Genomic DNA, 23,603 nt, shown 5'->3' with positions numbered 1-23,603 from the left:
GACACTAGCACTGTGAGAGAGCACTAGGCTGATGCACTTTGGGGCATTGGCAGGGATCACCGGAAACTTTTCACTCACCCACTCTGGCAAGCGTGATGGTAATACATCTCATTGCTAGTGCTTCCAGCTTCACCTCGGTAAAGAGGTGATGCAGGAAGACTTCTACCGGCACAGTGTTGCATTATAAGGCTTGCCCTTTAGAGTAAGCCTTGTTGCCTGTATGTGTACCCTGTTAAGTACTATTTGCTTTCTTTTTAAAGCGTGTCACTTTTCCATGTATAAGTTAAGGTGACCCTACCAGCCTAGCACTGTGAAACTTTAATCTGTCCTGGTACGTGTTGGAAATCGCTACCCTAGACCTTATTCCATACTTGCTGACTTCTGAAACATTCTCTATGGAAGATCCCAAGTGGGCAAGTTCAGCGGTGTGCTGATTTGCATCCTCTTGGCCCTCTGACCACAGTGTAATGCCATGAATTGTGGCATTACACCATGGGGGCAGGGCCTGATAACATGAGAGGTTCCCCTACAGCCTTAGGAGTCCGGGTGAACTCCCCAGAAATGAAGACTCCTTTCGGTAGAGTAGCCAAGTGTACTTTATTTGTGCAATAGAATGGGAAGTATCCAGCATTTCCATCAGGACTTCCAGCTTTGAACTTGATTGGTACCTCTTACAAATGCTAGTGGCTCACAGGTAATCTAGCTAGGGGGCAGATGTATTAACCTGGAGAAGGCATAAGGAAGTGATAAACAGGTGATAAACGCACTAGCCAATCAGCTCCTATTAATTTACATATTGGAGATGATTGGCTGGTGAGTGTATCACCTTGCACATATCACTTGTTTATCACCTCCTTATGCCTTCTCCAGGTTGATACATCTGCCTTTATATACTCTTCAATCTACTATTGTTTTTTTCACTTTTTTTTCCTTTCACTTTTTGTATTTTATATGTATCATCATGCTTATAGGAGAAATGTTTGCATGAGGTTTTACTGGGCTTACGGTCATTAGGTCGACAAGACCTAGGTCGACCACTATAGGTCGACATGAGTTTTTCACATTTTTTTTTCTTTCATTTTTTTTTACTTTTTCATACTTTACGATCCACGTGGACTACAATTGGGAACGGTAACCTTGCCCGAAGCATAGCGAAGCGAGCCATGCGAGCGGACACGGTGCACTAATTGGGATTTCCCGTCACTTTACGAAGAAAACGACACTTAAAAAAAAAAGTAAAAAAACCCCAAAACCTCATGTTGACCTTTTTTCCATGTTGACCTTTATCCATGTTAACCTAATGACCCTGTCGACCTAGTGCATGTCGACCAATAGTGGTCGACCTAATGACCCATACCTGTTTTACTGTATTGTAAAGCCTATGGTGGGATCTCTTGGTAGCTGCAGACATTGCATGCATTACACAAGAGATTTTAGGCACACTTAGCTGTTCCTGGCAATGTTCTCCTGTACAGCCAAATAGAACAGTAGGGAGTAGTTATAATTACTGATCAACCATAACCAACAGCTTCAAAGTTCACAGGCATTGCATGCTCATTCCAGATCTGCTGGGGGGATAAAGATCAGAAAGCTGTTACCTGCTAACAAGGAACTTTTTTTTTTTTTTTTTAACCCTAGAGGTCCATGGACGCATCTTTGTTTTTTAACTGCCTGCCCTAAAATGGTAATAAGTAGACTATTTTCTCTATGCATAATAAGAAAATGTGCTTTGCTTAAAGCATGACAAATGGAACTGAAGGGCATTGGCACTTATAAGGTAATTACTGGTAATAGATGATTTACCCATTTTTAGGATTAAATGACATATTTTGTTTTGTAGGATTATTTATGCCACGGTGGTCTATCCCCTGTACTACTGTCCTCGATTCTTCCTCTACTACTTCTTCAATATGCTTATGTTCGTGCTCCAGTTCCTTCATATATACTGGGCATACCTTATCTTCAAGATGGTGATGAAAATGCTCTCTGGAAAAGTAAGTTCTAATGGCACCTTGGCCGATGTGTTTTGTGTCTCTGTCATCCCCTAGGAGCTTTATAACAATGCTGCAGTATAATCAGCAATGTATTATAACGCAAATGATCATATTCATTGGTTGTCTTAGCCAGACTCTGGGAATAATGTAGAAGTAGATGTTGTAGGTTGTAATCCTGTCTGTTAGTAACCTACATCCGCGTTTCTCAAAACTGGTCCTCATGGAACACAACATGGCATGTTTTCCATATAATCTAGCAGGAGCACGTGTGTTATTTGACTTAGCACAATAAATTTACAATTGGTATTGATTATTTAAGAGGATACCTTGAAAACACGCACTGTTGGGGATCCATGAGGACCAAGTTTGAGAAACATTTCTCTACATCATTACTGCAGCGGCAGAGCATTCTTTCATCTCAAGGTAGCTCTGTACTCTCTGGTTTTTGTTTGCAGTCCCATAGGGGACTAGATCTGGAGGGGGGTGAGGGTAGGGGCAGTTGCTAGCCTTTCCACACCAATGCAGCGCCAGGTTGGGATCCCGGCGGCCAGAATACCTTCCACGGCATACCGATGATCAGAATCCCGTCAGGGGAGGGTAAGTATACTTACTTTCCCCTACTGGCCCCCTAACCCTCTCTTCTAGCAGCCTAAACCTAACCCTTTCCTGACAATATCCTGCAGCGGCAACTCACCCCTCTCACAGCAAATTGAATTGAATCCCGTCCGGCGGTATCTCGTACTGATCCGATTTAGGGATGCTGTTCTCTTATAGAGCATAGAGGCCAAATTGGACACTTCAGTACACAACTTGTATGGGTGAGCAGAGGTGGGATAATGTTAGCGCTTGCTCACATAATTCTGACTCCAGTAGACCTGGACATTAATACGCCTCCTGACATTAATATCTGTATGTCCTGTAGGGCTGCAGTGATTATGACTATCATTCACATTAATTAATGGATTTTTAATTTGGATTACTGCAGAAAATAAGGTTTTAAATGGCCATTAATTGCCACAACATTTTACAGTTTATATGAAATTAGTATGAATGATGTGGAAGTAGAGAAAAAAGTAAACCAAGCGGGTTTTTTTTTTTTTTTTTTTGGTAATTGTTCCAGCTTTCAACTTCATTGCAATTAATTAAAGGCTTAAGGCCATTCCTACGTGTAGCCTGTAAACTATGGAAGCAGCCTTTTCATAGGTTGTTACTGCAAACTACCAATTTGCTAAGAAATAATGACATCATTGAGGCACTTGTGTTTTTCTTTTCTTAATCAGTCTATTGCCTTGGGTACCAGGGGGATCTTAAAGGGTCATTCCGACCCGATCGCTCGCTGCAGTTTGTCGCAGCGATCGGGTCGGAACTGCGCATTCGCTGGCGCCGCAGTGCGCCGGCGCATGGCAGCCATCGTTACCTAGCGATCGCCTCTGAGACAGAGGCGGTCGCTAGGCGGGAGGGGGCTGAACGGTGGCGTTCTGGGGGCGGGCTGCGGTGGCTGCGTGACGTGCAGCCGCTGCGGCCAGCGGGAGCGACGAGTAACTCCCGGCCAGCCGCAGGAGCTGCGCTGGCCGGGAGTTACTCCTCAAATACAAAGGCATCGCCTCTGTGCGATGCTTTTGCATTTGTGTGTGCATGGGGGGGCGACTGATATGCGGGGCGGACTAGCCCTGTGCTGGGCGTCCCCCCACATGTCTGAGTTTACGATCGTAGCTGTGCTAAATTTAGCACGGCTACGATCAACTCTGAATGACCCCCTTAGGGGGAGATGTATTAAGCAGTGAAACGAGTGGAGAAGTGAGTCAGTGGAGAAGTTGCCCATGGTAACCAATCGGCTGCTCTGTATAATTTTATAGTATGCAAATTATAAATGTTACTTCAGTGCTGATTGGTTGCCATGGGAATCTTCTCCATTGGCTCACTTCTCCACTCTTTTCACTGCTTAGTACATCTCCCCCTTGTCCAGCTCTGTATGTCTCTCACAAAATGGCTGCTTTTATTGTGTGCTGTCAACGGGTGCAAATCTTAAACAACATGGCTGAATGCCTACAACAAATTGAATCCATTTGTTTGTCAAGTTATTTATGAAACAAAGTGCCATCAAACTAATTGCAGGCAGTGAAACGGTATATTTCTCCACTTCTTCTCCCCTCCTATTGGGGCGAGTTTTGAGTGCTGATGGAACAAAGCTCCCTGCATGTGCTGGCATTCAGAGGCTTATGCTTTTGCTCTTTTGTGTTTCTGCCAAGTTAGGATTTAAAAGCAGAGTTTTGCAATAAGCCACAGATCTCACACAAACCAGGCATGGCCTGCAGGAAACTTACCAGCACTCCGAGAAGAACAAAACAATGCTCTGCAGGAATAAACAGTTTATCTGTAGCAACTACATTCTAGAACTGGGCTCCCAACTCAAGAAATTAGTGATGTTAAGCAACAGAGTGTCGGGGTAACAAAAGTACTCTTATAATGCTGTGCTCAGCAACTGACCTAATTAAGAATCGCATCCGAGTACTGTCAACATTCTCCCCAATGGTGTAACTAGACCTGAAACCAGCACTAAAATGGAGTTTTCACAAAAATATCCATAAAACTGGTAAATGCAATGCCACAGACATTCAGCAGAGATCTTTTGTGCATTAGTAGCTGTTCCCCATGTCATCTCATTGCTCCATTCTCCCTTTTTTTTCGCTCTTCTCTCTCCCCTATCTCTTTCCACCCTCATTTCCTCTGACCAGGTCCACCCCCATCCCCTCTCCCCTTATTCTATTCCCTCTATCTTTCTGTTCTGCTACTCCTCTTTCCTCCTCTCCGTTATTTCTCTCTTCCCACTCTCTCATGCCCTCTGTTGTCACGTTGAGACACAGGCTCCAGCGTACGCTGTTCATGTCTTTGCGTTGGTCCGCACGTGTGTGCATGGTGGGTCTAGTGTGCATGCACCTGGATTGTTTTTAAACTTTTTATAGAAGACTAGTGGAATATTCGTTATTTGGAATGCAGGGGATGGGTAGTGTGTGTGTGTGTATGGGGGAGATGTACTAAGCTTAGCAGTGTGATGAAGGAGAGATAAAGTTACCAGCCAATCGGCTTCTAACTTCCATGTTACAGGCTGTGCCTGAAAAATGACAGTCCGGAACTGATTGGCTGGTACTTTATCTTTTTCCACTTTATCACTCTCCAAGGCTTAGTACATCTTTTTTTATTTTAAATATAAAGGAGTGGGGCGTGGCTACGACGGGTATGGCGTAGCACACAGGCTGCTGTGTAGCTCTCCAGCTTCATAATACTCAAAACTCCTGAGACCCCCCTGGGGCTACAAGTTGGTTCACCCCTGGATAATCTGTTGCTGCAACCTGGTGCACGTTTTTACGCTGATCTGGCCCCTGCTGCCCGCTGTGGGAGGATTCATCTGTGTGGGCCGAGAGGAAGCCGTGCCACGTGGGACGCCGCTCCGTTCCCCGCTGCGCTGTGAGCTCTGCCAGATCCCTCTCACCAGCCCTCTCTGCTGCCTCCGTCTCTCCGGGACCTGAGCCGCTGATCCCCGCCGCCGGATGAAGATCAGGCTTCTACCCGCCCGCTGGCTTCCTTTACTGCCGCTGATAGTGTGACCTGGGGACGGCCAGGTCACGTGGTGCTCCCTGCTCACCGCTGCGATGAGAGCTCTGCCGGACCCCTCTCACCAGCCCTCTCCACTGCCTCCTACTCTCCGGGACCCGAGCCACTGATCCCCGCTGTCGGATAGAGGTCAGGCTTCTCACTGCCCGCTGGCTCCCTTCACTGCCGCTGCTTGTGAGACCTGGGGATGGCCGTGACACGTGGTGCTCCTGCTGGGTGCGCTTATCCGGCTTCCTCTCTCTCTCCTCCTGCTGAGAGACCAGTTCGAGCTGGCTGGCGTCTCTGTGGAATAGAGGCCACATCACCATCATCTGAAGTGAGTGCCCTCGTGCTGCAGCGGTGCTCACTGTAGTGGGATTTGTTTGTTTTATTATTTTATTATTACAAACTTTTGGCTGCCTGGGAGTGACTGGCAACTGGACATTTCCTGTCTCATTGCCCTGCATCACCTATGGGAAAGAGCAGCTAAGTCTCCCCTGGGACATACAGCTCTACTGAGATTATTTATAGATTCTTATTTGGGCATCCTGCACTCCCTGCTGCTTCCCTCCCTGATACTGGACTAGTGGACCGTTTTTTTCCCCACTCCTCGAGAGGCAACAATCTGGTTGGATAGACACTTTCCGTCCCGAAGAGCTCTTGCTGATGGCTGAACACTGGACATATGTGCCTCCCGCTGCAAGTATCATTTGTTGTTATATGTCGCCTGCTGCTGCACTGATGTTGCAGGGGCGCTAGGCTCTGGTTCTTTCTGCTTTACTATATGTGACCAGTTTAACAGGCCATACCAGTTGGCTGTGTGATCAAATTTATACTGCATTTCTCTCTGTTTTATTATATGCTGTTTGTATGCACCATGTTTCTCTATTTTTCTATTTAATTATATTGTGGGCCACGGTAGCTCTAGGTGGGTTTAGACTTTAGCTGGGAGTCTCTCCCACCTTGTTGTCATTACATTTTTGGCTCCCCCTTTTTCATAGCTACTGGGGTTAGTATAGTGTGTATGGTTTAGCTTATACTACAGTTGGTATACCTTTTTGTTTGGGTAGTCTTGGTTAAGTTCAGGAAATAGGTATGCTACAGTTTTGGGGTGGTGTACAGGGTGGGGGGAGGGTTTTTGTTACGAGTTATTTGTTGTTTTTGTACTACTGGCTGCATTGTGTGTCGGACATTGCTATATTTGTAATGCGAGCAAGAATGATTGTGTTTTGATGGGTGTGGTCCAGCCGAGGCTGTCTGCAGGCGACCTGTTTTATTATTTTCACCATTTCTCATGGCTATGGTTAATGTTCTGGCTTGGAATGTGCGCGGGCTTAATGATAAAATCAAGCGGTCCCTTGTACTATGACAGGTCAAGCAGTATGCATCTGACATAACTTGCCTCATGGAAACCCACTTAATGGGTAGTAAGATATTGTCCCTTAAAAAGCCTTGGGTGGGTTGGGCATTCCATTCCATGCATACCTCAGCGTCATGTGCGGTGTCGGCTCTTATCAAAAAGACTGTCCCTTTCTCCCTCGCCAGTGTTCAAACGGATCCCTGGGGTAGGTAAGTTTTTTTTTTTTTAAATTGTCAAATTAATTCTCTCCCCCTGCTTCTCCTAGCTGTTTATGTCCCACCCCCCTATTCGAACAATATACTTAAAAAGGTAGCGAACTTCATGGCATTGTCACAGGGGGTCAACCACTATCTGCGTGGGGGATTTTAACAATGTCCTTGATCCTGCGCTGGATAGGCTGTCTGCGGTATCCTCTCTCTCAATCCGGGAATACTCTGCGGATGTTGTGTCTGAACTGGGCCTGAGCGATCCTTGGAGGTTGAGGCACCCTTCTATGAGACAGTATTCGTGTTTTTCACATTCACACTCCTCCTTTTCTCGAATACACATAGCCCTCCTCTCTAAAGAGTTGCTTCCCAGGGAACACGGTATTAGATATGAGATGAGGGGCATCTCGGATCATTCTCCTCTCACACTTAGTTTAGATTTAAATTGCCAAAGGAGTCAAGCGGTTTGGAAATTGAATTCCTTCTGGTTGACACATATGGGGGCGGGTTCCGAATTGGAGGCTGCCTGGTTGGAATTTTTTGAACTAGATAAGGAGACAGTCACTATCTCTTTGTTATGGGATGCGTTTAAGGCCTTCCTGAGGGGGACTTTGATCAAACGAGTGGCAGTTCTGATATCCTTCTTTAAGAAGAGGGAAACTGATTTAGAAGCCCGGATTGTCGCTTCTGAACTGGCCTACCTGCAGGATAGAGTGGACGGTTCCAAAATGATTGGAAAGACTACCTGATGGAAAAAACCTAGCATAGGCTTCTCTTTTCTTCACATGTCATATATGCTACTGGGGATAGACCGGGTTCTTATTTAGCTAACCTTGCCCGGGATGATTGCTCCTCCTGTACGGTAATTTCACTTATTGGATCTGATGGTGCCAGAATAGATTGGACCCCTCAAATTGTAGCAGAATTTGTTGAGTATTACCAGCAACTCTACAGTTCTAAATTGGATTGTCCCTTAATTGAAGTGACTAATTACATGCATGATATTCAACTGCCATGTTTGTCTGCTGATGCGCGCGATCTTCTTGAAGCTCCTTTTGGCATCAGACGAGATTGAGGCTGCGAGTAAAGCATCGCCTGGTGGTAAAGCTTCGGGTATGGATGTTATCTCGTCTGAATTCTATAAGAAACACCTGGCTTTCTTTGTACCTCAGCTACTCCACTTATTCAATTCTATTTTTGGACAGAATACGCTCCCTCCCTCAATGGCAGAGGCGTTAATTATTGTTATCTGTAAACCAAAGACCCTAGATTTGTTGAGTCCTACAATCCAATCTCTTACTCACCGATATCAAATTATTGGCCAAGATCCTAGTGAATAGACTCAATTGCGTTAGAACACAGATTATTCACCCTGACCAAAGGGGCTTTATGCCGAGCAAATCCACTTCTATTAACCTTAGACGTCTGTTTACCCACTTTCAGGTTCCCGGGGAAGAGTCCGACTCCTCTGTTAGTCTTATTAGATGCCGCTAAGGCCTTTGATTCAGTGGAGTGGGCTTTTCTCTGGGAAACTATGAGCAGATTTGGCATCGGCCCTAAATTCATAAAATACATTAAGTTGTTGTATTCTTTGCCCATGGCCAGAGTTTCGGTGAATTGTTATGTTTCACGGCTCTTTCCGTTGTTTCGGGGAACGAGACGGGGATGCCCCTTGTCTCCCACTCTTTTTGCCATTGCTATTGAGCCGTTGGCCTGCCTGATACGAGCCAGCCATGACATCTTAGGAATCAGGTTGGGAGATAGGGAGGATAGAATAGCACTATATGCGGATAACATTATTATTTGTGTATGACTATGCCACCTCTATGCCCAGGCTCCTGGATATGATAAATACTTTTGGAAGCTACTCTGGGCTTAAAATAAATTGGGATAAATCCTGCATCACTCCGCTCAAGGGTGAACCCCCAAAGTTTCCTTTACTCTCTCTACCACTGGGTGGTTTCTTTTAAATACTTGGGAGTGTGGGTGTCGAACAACTGTACTACTTATGTCCCTCTTAATGTTGTACCGCAGATAGCCTATCTTCGCTCTAAAACTAAGGTCTGGGGGAAATTACCCCTGACTGTCACAGGCAGAGTCAACCTGGTTAAAATGATATTTCAGACCAAGCTCCTCTGTTCTCCAGCAATCTCCTGTGTACATTAATCAAAAAATATTTAAACAAATTGATTGTTTGTTGTCATCATTGATATGGGCTAACAAGGGCGCGATTGAAACGTGATACTTTATCTAGGCTCAAATTGTCAGGTGGTTTGGCCCTTCCTGTTTTTAGATTCTATTATTACGCAGCTCAGCTAGTCCACATCTGGGACTGGGTTAATGTTTCCGACCCTCTTGCTCTACACTCACAACTGATAATGCAGGAGTACCTGGACGGCACCCCCCTTCAAATGCTTCTGTGTGGACAGATCAAAGTGTCTAAGGTCCCCTTGATAAAACAGGCTATACTTATTTGGAAATCGGTGCACTCCATTCTACGGGGTCGGGTTGTGGACCCGGGTAATCCTTTGGATAATACCTTTGATTTCCCAGAATTGGCCTCTTTACAAACCAGAGAGGTATGGGGGAGGTGGGGTATAACGTCTCTGGGGCAGCTATATACTGGGGACGTACTTAAGACTTTTCAACAACTCCAGCAAGACTACTGTATGCCTTCCTCCTCCTATTTTTATCGGTATTTGCAACTGAGACATGCGATTAATACTCAGTTTTCTGACTCCCCACCGCTGATGATTGACTCCCCAGTCAAGTCTTTGTTGCAAAACCGAGGAAATGGGCATTTGATATCTGGTATTTATATGGCTATACTCCAGTCCCATCATTCGGACCTGTTTTCAACTCTTAGAACTAAATGGGAATCAGATATAGGTCCTCTTACGGATGAGATCTGGGAGTGTGCCTTAAGTTTCCCCCGCTCCTATACCACTAGCATTAGATACCAACAAATTCAATTGTTTGTACTTCACCAAGTGTATATTACACCGGTGAGAGAGTTTCATTTTGGGTGTACCCATTCCACGAAATGCCCTAAATGTGACTCCTTAGATGCCAATTTGTGGCACTTACTCTAGTTATGTCCTCTTGTAGTGGCATTCTGGACTGGTTTTATTGATACCCTGGTGTTAACGGGCCTTCCATCGTCTGTTTTTACCCCTGCGGTATGTGTCCTCTGGACGCCTCTAGCAGACTTTATATTGTTAATATGTGTGGGTTGGCCAAGGTGTGTATTGCCAGACTGTGGCTTGCCAGTGAGGCCCCGTCATTGCAGTCTTGGAAGACACTTGTCAATGACACGGCAACACATGAGAAGTTTGTATACCTGGCTAGGAAAGTGCAAAATAAATTTCTCTATCGTCCTAGTGGATGCTGGGGTTCCTGAAAGGACCATGGGGAATAGCGGCTCCGCAGGAGACAGGGCACAAAAAGTAAAGCTTTTCCAGATCAGGTGGTGTGCACTGGCTCCTCCCCCTATGACCCTCCTCCAGACTCCAGTTAGATTTTTGTGCCCGGCCGAGAAGGGTGCAATCTAGGTGGCTCTCCTAAAGAGCTGCTTAGAAAAAGTTTAGCTTAGGTTTTTTATTTTACAGTGAGTCCTGCTGGCAACAGGATCACTGCAACGAGGGACTGAGGGGAGAAGAAGTGAACTCACCTGCGTGCAGGATGGATTGGCTTCTTGGCTACTGGACATCAGCTCCAGAGGGACGATCACAGGTACAGCCTGGATGGTCACCGGAGCCGCGCCGCCGGCCCCCTTGCAGATGCTGAAGTCAGAAGAGGTCCAGAATCGGCGGCTGAAGACTCCTGCAGTCTTCTAAAGGTAGCGCACAGCACTGCAGCTGTGCGCCATTTTCCTCTCAGCACACTTCACACGCAGTCACTGAGGGTGCAGGGCGCTGGGGGGGGGCGCCCTGGGAGGCAAATGTAACCTATATAAAGGCTAAAAATACCTCACATATAGCCCCCAGAGGCTATATGGAGATATTTAACCCCTGCCTGGATTCACTAAATAGCGGGAGACGAGCCCGCCGGAAAAGGGGCGGGGCCTATCTCCTCAGCACACGGCGCCATTTCCTCTCACAGCTCCGCTGGTCAGGACGGCTCCCAGGTCTCTCCCCTGCACTGCACTACAGAAACAGGGTAAAACAGAGGGGGGGGGCAAATTTATGGCGATATTTTGATATATATAAAGCAGCTATAAGGGAGCACTTATTATAAGGCTATCCCTGTTATATATAGCGCTTTTGGTGTGTGCTGGCAAACTCTCCCTCTGTCTCCCCAAAGGGCTAGTGGGTCCTGTCTTCGTTAGGAGCATTCCCTGTGTGTCTGCTGTGTGTCGGTACGTGTGTGTCGACATGTATGAGGACGATATTGGTGTGGAGGCGGAGCAATTGCCAAATATGAGGATGTCACCCCCTAGGGAGTCGACACCAGAATGGATGCCTTTATTTATGGAACTACGGGATAGTGTCAACACGCTAAAGCAGTCGTTTGACGACATGAGACGGCCGGACAATCAATTAGTGCCTGTCCAGGCGACTCAAACACCGTCAGGGGCTGTGAAACGCCCTTTGCCTCAGTCGGTCGACACAGACCCAGACACAGGCACTGACTCCAGTGGTGACGGTGACGAATCAACCGTATTTTCCAGTAGGGCCACACGTTATATGATTTTGGCAATGAAGGAGGCGTTACATTTAGCTGATACTACAGGTACCACTAAACAGGGTATTATGTGGGGTGTGAAAAAACTACCTATAGTTTTTCCTGAATCAGAAGAATTAAATGACGTGTGTAATGAAGCGTGGGTTGCCCCTGATAAAAAGCTGATAATTTCAAAGAAATTATTGGCATTATACCCTTTCCCGCCAGAGGTTAGGGAGCGCTGGGAAACACCTCCTAGGGTGGACAAGGCGCTAACACGCTTATCTAAACAAGTGGCGTTACCCTCTCCTGAGACGGCCGCACTTAAAGATCCATCAGATAGGAGGATGGAAAATATCCAAAAAAGTATATACACACATGCAGGTGTTATACTACGACCAGCTATAGCGACTGCCTGGATGTGCAGTGCTGGGGTAGTTTGGTCAGAGTCCCTGATTGAAAATATTGATACCCTGGACAGGGACAATATTTTACTGTCGTTAGAACAAATAAAGGATGCATTTCTTTATATGCGTGATGCACAGAGGGATATCTGCACACTGGCATCACGGGTAAGTGCTATGTCCATTTCGGCCAGAAGAGCTTTATGGACGCGACAGTGGACAGGCGATGCGGATTCAAAACGACATATGGAAGTTTTGCCGTATAAAGGGGAGGAGTTGTTTGGAGTCGGTCTATCAGATTTGGTGGCCACGGCTACAGCCGGGAAATCCATTTCTACCTCAAGTCACTCCCCAACAGAAAAAGGCACCGACTTTTCAACCGCAGCCCTTTCGTTCCTTTAAAAATAAGAGAGCAAAGGGCTATTCATATCTGCCACGAGGCAGAGGTCGAGGGAAGAGACAGCAACAGGCAGCTCCTTCCCAGGAACAGAAGCCTTCCCCGGCTTCTACAAAAGCCTCAGCATGACGCTGGGGCTTCTCAAGCGGACTCGGGGACGGTGGGTGGTCGTCTCAAAAATTACAGCGCGCAGTGGGCTCACTCGCAGGTAGATCCCTGGATCCTGCAGATAATATCTCAGGGGTACAGGTTGGAATTAGAGACAGATCCACCTCGCCGTTTCCTGAAGTCTGCTTTACCAACGTCCCCCTCCGAAAGGGAGACGGTTTTGGAAGCCATTCACAAGCTGTACTCTCAGCAGGTGATAGTCAAGGTACCTCTTCTACAACAAGGGAAGGGGTATTATTCCACTCTTTTTGTGGTACCGAAGCCGGATGGCTCGGTAAGGCCTATTCTAAATCTGAAGTCCTTGAACCTGTACATAAAGAAGTTCAAGTTCAAGATGGAGTCACTCAGAGCAGTGATAGCGAACCTGGAAGAGGGGGACTTTATGGTATCCTTGGACATCAAGGATGCGTATCTCCACGTTCCAATTTACCCCTCACACCAGGGGTACCTCAGGTTCGTTGTACAAAACTGTCACTATCAGTTTCAGACGCTGCCGTTCGGATTGTCCACGGCACCTCGGGTCTTTACAAAGGTAATGGCCGAGATGATGATTCTTCTTCGAAGAAAAGGCATATTAATTATCCCATACTTGGACGATCTCCTAATAAGGGCAAGGTCCAGAGAACAGCTAGAGATGGGATTAGCACTGTCGCAAGAAGTGCTAAAACAGCACGGGTGGATTCTGAATATTCCAAAATCCCAGTTAATGCCGACAACTCGTCTGCTGTTCCTAGGGATGATTCTGGACACGGTTCAGAAAAAGGTTTTTCTCCCGGAGGAAAAAGCCAAGGAGTTATCCGAGCTTGTCAGGAACCTCCTAAAACCAGGAAAGGTGTCTGTACATCAATGCACAAGAGTCCTGGGAAAAATGGTGGCTTCTTACGAAGCAATTCCATTCGGCAGATTCCACGCAAGAATTTTCCAAAGGGATCTGTTGGACAAATGGTCAGGGTCGCATCTTCAGATGCACCTGCGGATAACCCTGTCTCCAAGGACAAGGGTGTCTCTTCTGTGGTGGTTGCAGAGTGCTCATCTATTGGAGGGCCGCAGATTCGGCATACAGGATTGGATCCTGGTGACCACGGACGCCAGCCTGAGAGGCTGGGGAGCAGTCACACAAGGAAGAAACTTCCAGGGAGTATGGACGAGCCTGGAAACGTCTCTTCACATAAACATTCTGGAACTAAGAGCAATATACAATGCTCTAAGCCAGGCAGAACCTCTGCTTCAGGGAAAACCGGTGTTGATCCAGTCGGACAACATCACGGCAGTCGCCCATGTGAACAGACAGGGCGGCACAAGAAGCAGGAGTGCAATGGCAGAAGCTGCAAGGATTCTTCGCTGGGCAGAGAATCATGTGATAGCACTGTCAGCAGTGTTCATCCCGGGAGTGGACAACTGGGAAGCAGACTTCCTCAGCAGACACGATCTTCACCCGGGAGAGTGGGGACTTCATCCAGAAGTCTTCCACTTGCTGGTAACCCGTTGGGAAAGACCAATGGTGGACATGATGGCGTCTCGCCTCAACAAAAAACTGGACAGGTATTGCGCCAGGTCAAGAGATCCGCAGGCAATAGCTGTGGACGCGCTGGTAACGCCTTGGGTGTACCAGTCGGTGTATGTGTTTCCTCCTCTGCCTCTCATACCAAAAGTATTGAGAATTATACGGCAAAGAGGCGTAAGGACGATACTAGTGGTTTCGGATTGGCCAAGAAGGACTTGGTACCCGGAACTTCAAGAGATGATCACGGAAGATCCGTGGCCTCTACCTCTAAGGAGGGACTTGCTTCAGCAGGGTCCCTGTCTGTTTCAAGACTTACCGCGGCTGCGTTTGACGGCATGGCGGTTGAACGCCGGATCCTAAAGGAAAAAGGCATGCCGGAAGAAGTCATTCCTACTTTGATTAAAGCAAGGAAGGAAGTAACCGTGCAACATTATCACCGAATTTGGCGAAAATATGTTGCGTGGTGCGAAGATCGGAGTGCTCCGACGGAGGAATTTCAACTGGGTCGATTCCTACATTTCCTGCAATCAGGATGGTCTATGGGTCTCAAATTGGGATCTATTAAGGTTCAAATTTCGGCCCTGTCGATTTTCTTTCAAAAAGAATTGGCTTCAGTCCCTGAAGTCCAGACCTTTGTTAAGGGAGTGCTACATATACAGCCTCCTGTGGTGCCTCCAGTGGCACCGTGGGATCTCAATGTGGTTTTGGACTTTCTAAAATCTCATTGGTTTGAACCACTAAAGAAGGTGGATTTGAAGTATCTCACATGGAAAGTGACCATGCTTCTAGCCCTGGCTTCGGCCAGGAGAGTGTCAGAACTGGCAGCTTTATCTTACAAAAGCCCATATCTGATTTTCCATTCGGACGGGGCAGAACTGCGGACTCGTCCGCATTTTCTCCCTAAGGTGGTGTCAGCATTTCATCTGAACCAGCCTATTGTAGTGCCTGCGGCTACAAGTGACTTGGAGGACTCCAAGTTACTGGACGTTGTCAGAGCATTAAAAATATATATTGCAAGGACAGCTGGAGTCAGAAAATCTGACTCGTTGTTTATATTGTATGCACCCAACAAGATGGGTGCTCCTGTGTCTAAGCAGACGATTGCTCGTTGGATCTGTAGCACAATCCAACTTGCACATTCTGTGGCAGGCCTGCCACAGCCTAAATCTGTAAAGGCCCACTCCACAAGGAAGGTGGGCTCATCTTGGGCGGCTGCCCGAGGGGTCTCGGCATTACAACTTTGCCGAGCAGCTACGTGGTCAGGGGAGAACACGTTTGTAAAATTTTACAAATTTGATACTCTGGCTAAGGAGGACCTGGAGTTCTCTCATTCGGTGCTGCAGAGTCATCCGCACTCTCCCGCCCGTTTGGGAGCTTTGGTATAATCCCCATGGTCCTTTCAGGAACCCCAGCATCCACTAGGACGATAGAGAAAATAAGATTTTACTTACCGATAAATCTATTTCTCGGAGTCCGTAGTGGATGCTGGGCGCCCATCCCAAGTGCGGATTATCTGCAATAATTGTACATAGTTATTGTTAACTAATTCGGGTTATTGTTGAAGGAAGCCATCTTTCAGAGGCTCCGCTGTTATCATACTGTTAACTGGGTTTAGATCACAAGTTGTACGGTGTGATTGGTGTGGCTGGTATGAGTCTTACCCGGGATTCAAAATCCTCCCTTATTGTGTACGCTCGTCCGGGCACAGTACCTAACTGGAGTCTGGAGGAGGGTCATAGGGGGAGGAGCCAGTGCACACCACCTGATCTGGAAAAGCTTTACTTTTTGTGCCCTGTCTCCTGCGGAGCCCCTATTCCCCATGGTCCTTTCAGGAACCCCAGCATCCACTACGGACTCCGAGAAATAGATTTATCGGTAAGTAAAATCTTATTATTATGATATTTGGGGTAGGTGGCTGAATCCACACACAAAGCTCATGTACTATCTGTTTATTGTTTGATTTCTCATGTCTAATTTTTTTTTGTTTATGCATAATTGAAAAACTTAATAAAAATTATTGAATTTAAAAAAAAATATAAAGGAGAACTGGTGGGAGTCCATGCCATGCATTTTAAGTCCAACATGTATGCACCTGCATGAAGGCATCATTTTATATCGGTATTTGATTTTCTCTAACGTCCTAGAGGATGCTGGGACTCCGTAAGGACCATGGGGAATAGACTGGCTCCGCAGGAGACATGGGCACTTTAAGAAAGCTTTGGACTCTGGGTGTGCACTGGCTCCTCCCTCTATGCCCCTCCTCCAGACCTCAGTTTTAGACTGTGCCCAGAGGAAGATGCAGGGAGCTCTCCTGAGTTTCCTGCTAAGAAAGCATTTTGTTAGGTTTTTTTCTTATTTTCAGGGAGCTCTGCTGGCAACAGACTCCCTGCATCGAGGGACTGAGGAGAGAGGAGCAGACCTACTTAAATGATAGGCTCTGCTTCTCGGCTACTGGACACCATTGGCTCCAGAGGGAGTGGAACACAGGTTCGTCCTGGGCGTTCATCCCAGAGCCGCGCTGCCGTTCTCCTCACAGAGCCGGAAGAAACGAAGAAAGAAGACTACTGAGGCGGCAGAAGCCTTCGGGTGCTTCACTGAGGTAACGCACAGCACTGCAGCTGTGCGTCATTGCTCCCATACACCTCACACACTCCGGTCACTGTAAGGGTGCAGGGCGCAGGGGGGCGCCCTGGGCAGCAATAGAATACCTCTCCTATGGCAAATGACTATATACATGTACAGGTGGGCACTGTACATGTATATAAAAGAGCACCCGCCATATTTTATTAAGTTTGAGCGGGACAGAAGCCCGCCGCTGAGGGGGCGGGGCTTCTCCCTCAGCACTCACCAGCGCCATTTTCTCTCCACAGCACCGCTGAGAGGAAGCTACCTGGACTCTCCCCTGCTTGACACACGGTGAAAGAGGGTTTTAAAGTAGAGGGGGGGGGGGCACATATTCGGCGATTATACATTACAGCAGCGTTACTGGGTAAACATACTGTGTTTTTTCCTGGGTCATATAGCGCTGGGGTGTGTGCTGGCATACTCTCTCTCTGTCTCTCCAAAGGGCCTAGGGGGGAACCTGTCTTCAGAAAAGAGATTCCCTGTGTGTGTGGAGTGTGTCGGTATGCGTGTGTCGACATGTTTGACGATGAAGGCTCACCTAAGGAGGAGGGGGAGTGCATGATTGTCAGGTCGCCGTTGGCAACGCCGACACCGGACTGGGTGGATATGTGGAATGTCTTGAATGCAAATGTAAATTTATTGCATAAGAGGTTAGACAAGGCTGAGGCTAGGGAGCAGTCAGGTAGTCAGACCATGCCTGCCCCAGTGGCACCGGGACCTTCTGGGTCTCAAAAACGCAAAAAATCTCCCAGATTACTGACACAGATACCGACACGGACTCAGATTCTAGTGTCGACTATGAGGATGCAAAATTACAGCCAAAGGTGGCAAAAGGTATTCGTTACATGATTATTGCCATTAAAGAGGTTTTGCATATCACTGAAGAACCCCCTGTCCCTGACACGAGGGTACACATGTATAAAGGGAAAAAGCCCGAGGTCGCTTTTCCGTCCTCATTTGAGCTAAGCGAATTGTGCGAAAAGGCTTGGGAATCTCCAGATAGGAGACTACAAGTTCCCAAAAGGATTCTTATGGCGTATCCCTTTCCACAAAAGGACAGGATACGATGGGAATCTTCGCCTAAAGTAGACAAGGCGCTGACACGCTTGTCCAAGAAGGTGGCACTGCCTTCCCAGGATACAGCTACCCTCAAGGATCCTGCTGATCGTAAGCAGGAGGTTACCATGAAGTACATTTACACACATTCCGGTACTATTGTTAGGCCGGCTATGGCATCGGCCTGGGTTTGTAGTGCTGTCGCAGCATGGACAGATTCCTTATCTACGGAGATTGACACCCTAGAGAAGGATACCATTCTAATGACCCTAGAGCATGGGTCTTCAACCTGCGGCCCTCCAGCTGCTGCGGAACTACACATCCCAGCATGCCCTGCCTCAGTTTTAGCATACCTTAATAGCAAAACTGTGGCAGGGCATTATGGGATGTGTAGTTTCACAGCAGCTGGAGGGCCACAGGTTGAAGACCCATGCCCTAGAGCATATCAAAGATGCAGCTTTATATATGCGGGATGCTCAGAGACCTTTGTTTACTAAGCTCCAGAATAAATGCTATGTCTATGTCTGCTAGGCGACTCTTGTGGACCCGACAGTGGACGGGGGATGCCGACTCAAAGCGGCATATGGAGTCGTTGCCTTACAAGGGGGAGGAGTTGTTTGGAGAAGGCCTCTCGGACCTTGTCTCTACTGCTACGGCCGGTAAATCGAATTTCTTACCTTATGTTCCCCCGCAACATACTAAGAAGGCACCTCATTATCAAATGCAGTCCTTTCGTTCAAATAAAAGCAAGAAGGTACAGGGATCGTCATTTCTTGTCAGAGGTAGAGGCAAGGGAAAAAAGCTGCACACAGCTAGTTCCCAGGAGCAGAAGTCCTCCCCTACGTCTTCAAAATCCACCGCATGATGCTGGGGCTTCCCTGGGGGAGTCAGCTCAAGTGGGGGCACGTCTTCGACTTTTCAGCCAAGTCTGGGTTCACTCACAGGTGGATCCCTGGGCAATAGAGATTGTTTCTCAGGGATACAGGCTGGAATTCGAAGAGATGCCTCCTCGACGGTTTTTCAAATCGGCTCTGCCAGCTTCTCCGTCAGAAAGGGAGTTAGTGTTAACTGCAATTCAAAAATTGTACCTGCAACAGGTGATAGTCAAGGTTCCTCTTCTCCAGCAAGGAAAGGGGTATTACTCAACCCTGTTTGTGGTTCCGAAACCGGACGGTTCGGTCAGACCCATTTTGAATCTGAAATCCCTGAACCTGTACTTGAAAAAGTTCAAGTTTAAGATGGAATCGCTCAGAGCGGTCATCGCCAGCCTGGAGGGGGGGGGATTGGATGGTTTCCCCGGACATAAAGGATGCTTACCTTCATGTTCCGATTTTTCTTCCTCACCAGGCGTTCCTGAGATTTGCGGTACAGGACTGTCATTACCAATTTCAGACGTTGCCATTTGGGCTTTCCACGGCCCCGAGAATTTTCACCAAGGTAATGGCGGAAATGATGGTGCTCCTGCGCAAGCAGGGTGTCACAATTATCCCATACTTGGACGATCTCCTCATAAAGGCGATATCTCGAGAGAAGTTACTGGACAGCGTGTCACTGTCAGTGAGGACGTTGCAACAGCACGGATGGATTCTCAATATTCCGAAGTCCCAGCTGGTTCCTACAACGCGTCTGACCTTTTTGGGCCTGATTCTGGACACAGAACAGAAAAAGGTTTTTCTTCCGATGGAAAAGGCTCAGGAGCTCATAGCTCTGGTCAGGAACCTATTAAAGCAAAAAAAAGGTTTCAGTGCTTCACTGCACCCGTGTCCTGGGGAAGATGGTGGCATCATACGAGGCCATCCCCTTCGGCAGGTTCCATGCGAGGACTTTTCAATGGGACCTACTGGACAAATGGTCCGGGTCTCATTTACAAATGCATCAAAGGATCACCCTGTCTCCCAGAGCCAGGATATCTCTCCTGTGGTGGCTGCCCAGTGCTCACCTCCTGGAAGGCCGCAGGTTCGGCATTCAGGACTGGATCCTGGTGACCACGGACGCGATCCTCCGAGGTTGGGGAGCAGTCGCACAGGGAAGAAATTTCCAAGGACTTTGGTCAAGTCAAGAGACTTGTCTTCATATCAACATCCTGGAACTAAGGGCCATATACAACGCCCTGTGTCAAGCGGAGATCTTACTTCGCAATCGACCAGTTCTGATCCAGTCAGACAACATCACCGCAATAGCTCATGTAAACCGCCAAGGCGGCACAAGGAGCAGAGTGGCAATGGCGGAAGCCACCAGAATTCTTCGCTGGGCGGAGAATCATGTAAGCACTCATTCCGGGAGTGGACAACTAGGAAGCAGACTTCCTCAGCAGACACGATCTGCATCCGGGAGAGTGGGGACTTCATCAGGAAGGATTCGCGCACATTGCAAGTCGGTGGGGACTACCCCAAATAGACATGATGGCATCCCGTCTCAACAAAAAGCTACAAAGGTATTGCGCCAGGTCAAGAGACCCTCAGGCGGTAGCTGTGGACGCCCTAGTGACACCGTGGGTGTTCTGGTCGGTATATGTGTTTCCTCCTCTTCCTCTCATACCCAAGGTGTTGAGGATAATAAGAAAAAGAGGAGTGAGAACAATTCTCATTGTTCCAGATTGGCCACGAAGGACCTGGTATCCAGATCTGCAAGAAATGCTCACAGAAGATCCGTGGCCTCTTCCTCTAAGGCAGGACCTGTTACAACAAGGTCCCTGTCTGTTTCAAGACTTACCGCGGCTGCGTTTGACGGCATGGCGGTTGAACGCCGGATCCTAGCGGAAAAAGGTATTCCGGATGAGGTCATTCCTACGCTAATAAAGGCTAGGAAGGATGTGACGTCTAAACATGATCACCGAATATGGCGAAAATATGTTTCTTGGTGTGAGGCCAGGAATGCTCCTACGGAAGAATTCCATCGAGGCCGTTTTCTTCACTTCCTACAAACTGGAGTGAATTTGGGCCTAAAATTAGGCTCCATTAAAGTTCAGATTTCGGCCTTATCCATTTTCTTTCAAAAGGAATTGGCCTCTTTACCTGAAGTACAGACTTTTGTGAAGGGAGTACTGCATATTCAGCCTCCTTTTGTACCTCCGGTGGCGCCTTGGGACCTTAACGTGGTGTTAAGTTTCCTTAAGTCACATTGGTTTGAACCACTTAAAACAGTGGAGTTGAAATATCTCACTTGGAAGGTGGTCATGTTGTTAGCCTTGGCTTCGGCTAGGCGAGTTTCGGAATTGGCGGCTTTATCACATAAATGCCCCTATCTGGTTTTCCATATGGATAGAGCGGAGTTGCAGACCCGTCCTCAATTCCTACCTAAGGTGGTCTCATCCTTTCATATGAACCAACCTATTGTCGTGCCTGTGGCTACACGTGACTTGGAGGATTCCGAGTCCCTTGATGTGGTCAGGGCTTTGAAAATTTACGTGGCCAGAACGGCTAGGATCAGAAAAACAGAAGCACTGTTTGTCCTGTATGCAGCCAACAAGGTTGGCGGCCCTGCTTCAAAGCAGACTATTGCTCGCTGGATCTGTAACACGATTCAGCAGGCGCATTCTACGGCAGGATTGCCGTTACCGAAATCGGTTAAGGCCCATTCCACTAGGAAGGTGGGCTCGTCTTGGGCGGCTGCCCGAGGGGTCTTGGCACTACAGCTGTGCCAAGCTGCTACTTGGTCGGGGTCCAACACTTTTGAAAAGTTCTATAAGTTTAATACCCTGGCTGAGGAGGACCTCCTGTTTGCTCAATCGGTGCTGCAGAGTCATCCACACTCTCCCGCCCGTTTGGAAGCTTTGGTATAATCCCCATGGTCCTTACGGAGTCCCAGCATCCTCTAGGACGTTAGAGAAAATAAGATTTTACACTTACCGGTAAACCTATTCCTCGTAACCCGTAGAGGATGCTGGGCGCCCGTCCCAAGTGCGGACTTCTTCTGCAAGACTTGTATATAGTTATTGCTTACATAAGGGTTATATTATAGTTCATCGGTTTGGACCGAGACTATGTTGTTTGTTCATACTGTTAACTGGGTAGTTTATCACAAGTTATACGGTGTGATTGGCGTGGCTGGTATGAATCTTGCCCTTGGATTAACAAGAATCCTTTCCTCGTACTGTCCATCTCCTCTGGGCACAGTTTCTCTAACTGAGGTCTGGAGGAGGGGCATAGAGGGAGGAGCCAGTGCACACCCAGAGTCTAAAGTCTTTCTTAAAGTGCCCATGTCTCCTGCGGAGCCCGTCTAATCCCCATGGTCCTTACAGAGTCCCAGCATCCTCTACGGACTACGAGAAATAGATTTACCGGTAAGTGTAAAATCTTATTTTATTGTATACATTGTCCTAAGTGTTACAGTGCAGATTGTAAACTGTTGTAAATATGCCTCAGTCCTGTGTGTTTGCTTGTTGCTGTACCTGTCTGAAAATAATGGTTAGGTTGTAAAGGTAATGTCTGTTCAAACACTCTGGTGGTGAGACAGGAAATGTGGTTGCACCCATCAATGTATGTACCCAGTGTGTGATAGCGTGAGTGTGAATAGTTGGTACTGAACACAATCTGAATATGAGGGATAGTAACAGGTTGAACGTATTCAAAGACACTGTCCTACTTTTTTTGGATGGTAGTTTGACTTGCTGTAATGTTGTGGAACATACTAATGTGATCTTCAGTGATATCACTGCATCTTCTTTCTGCAGAAAGATCTATGCGAAAAAGAAAATGAATACCTCTACTTCATATTAGTAATTATCCTTGTGAATCTATTAGATGATGCAATCACAACATGCATGTCACCTAGTGGCCTATATAGGACCTACAGTATAGAAGACTGCAGAGCTGGATTAATGGGGGATCATGTACACTAGGCTCCTCTTTTTTAGGAGGAACCACTGAACTACTAATACCCCTTTTACACTCGCAGGCTTTGGTCATTCTCGGGATATTTCCCAGGACACATTCCCGGGAATGACCCTTTTACATTAGCGGCCCGACCCGGCATATTGCCGGATCGGTGACGCCACCGCTGACTCTTCCGGAGGCTGTGCTTCGAGATAATCTTCTCCAAGCACTGCCTCCTCCTATGCAGAGAATGGGTGCCGGGTCGCCTTGACCCGGTATACTCGTTTATACTGCACAGCTTCCCGGGATGGTCCCGGATTCAACCCAGGTCGAGACCTGGGATGAAATCCCGGGATGCTCGTACCGGGAAATTGAAAGTGTACCCATTTACACTGACAAAAATCCCGGGATGATGCGCGTTCACGTGCAAAATCTCGGGATAAAATTGTCAGTGTAAAAGGGGTATTAATTACAGCTGTGGGTTGGAGAAGGAGGGGTCCTGCACAGCCCTGCAGGCACCATGGGTGATAGGAGGGGGTGGAGCTACTGCAGTCAGCGTAAACCACTCCTTAGCCCAGTGATTCCCAAACTCTGTGCCGTGGCACCCTGGGTTGGTGGTCCAGGACCAATACATATTATGAATTGTCTGATTACATAACAGTGGCTTATGTGCCTGTTTATAAGATCTTGGCGCTTATGTAATAGCCTGCGAGCTGCAAGCTGTGCAGGAATTACGGCAAGTCTGCCCATATTTTTAAAGCGGCAATCATTTACAAGGCAAAACTAAAATGGTTTTGCCTTGTAAATGACTCTCACTTTAAA

At 47.4% G+C, this 23,603-nt stretch overlaps 1 protein-coding gene across 5 annotated transcripts in view; it reads left to right on the top strand.

Annotated features, from left to right (window-relative positions):
• Positions 1-23,603, top strand: part of CERS3 (ceramide synthase 3) — a 300,147-nt gene that overhangs the window by 266,778 nt on the left and 9,766 nt on the right. For all 5 annotated transcript variants that reach the window (XM_063925672.1, XM_063925675.1, XM_063925674.1 and 2 more), the window contains one exon: positions 1,841-1,994. In XM_063925672.1, coding sequence (XP_063781742.1) covers positions 1,841-1,994 — 154 coding nt within the window. The remainder of the gene's footprint in view (positions 1-1,840; positions 1,995-23,603) is intronic.

This window comes from Pseudophryne corroboree, chromosome 6, assembly GCF_028390025.1.
Source record: "Pseudophryne corroboree isolate aPseCor3 chromosome 6, aPseCor3.hap2, whole genome shotgun sequence".
Classification (NCBI taxonomy): domain Eukaryota; kingdom Metazoa; phylum Chordata; class Amphibia; order Anura; family Myobatrachidae; genus Pseudophryne; species Pseudophryne corroboree.
The sequence above is the reverse complement of the archived record's forward strand: the minus strand, read 5'-3'. Positions and strand labels throughout refer to the sequence as shown.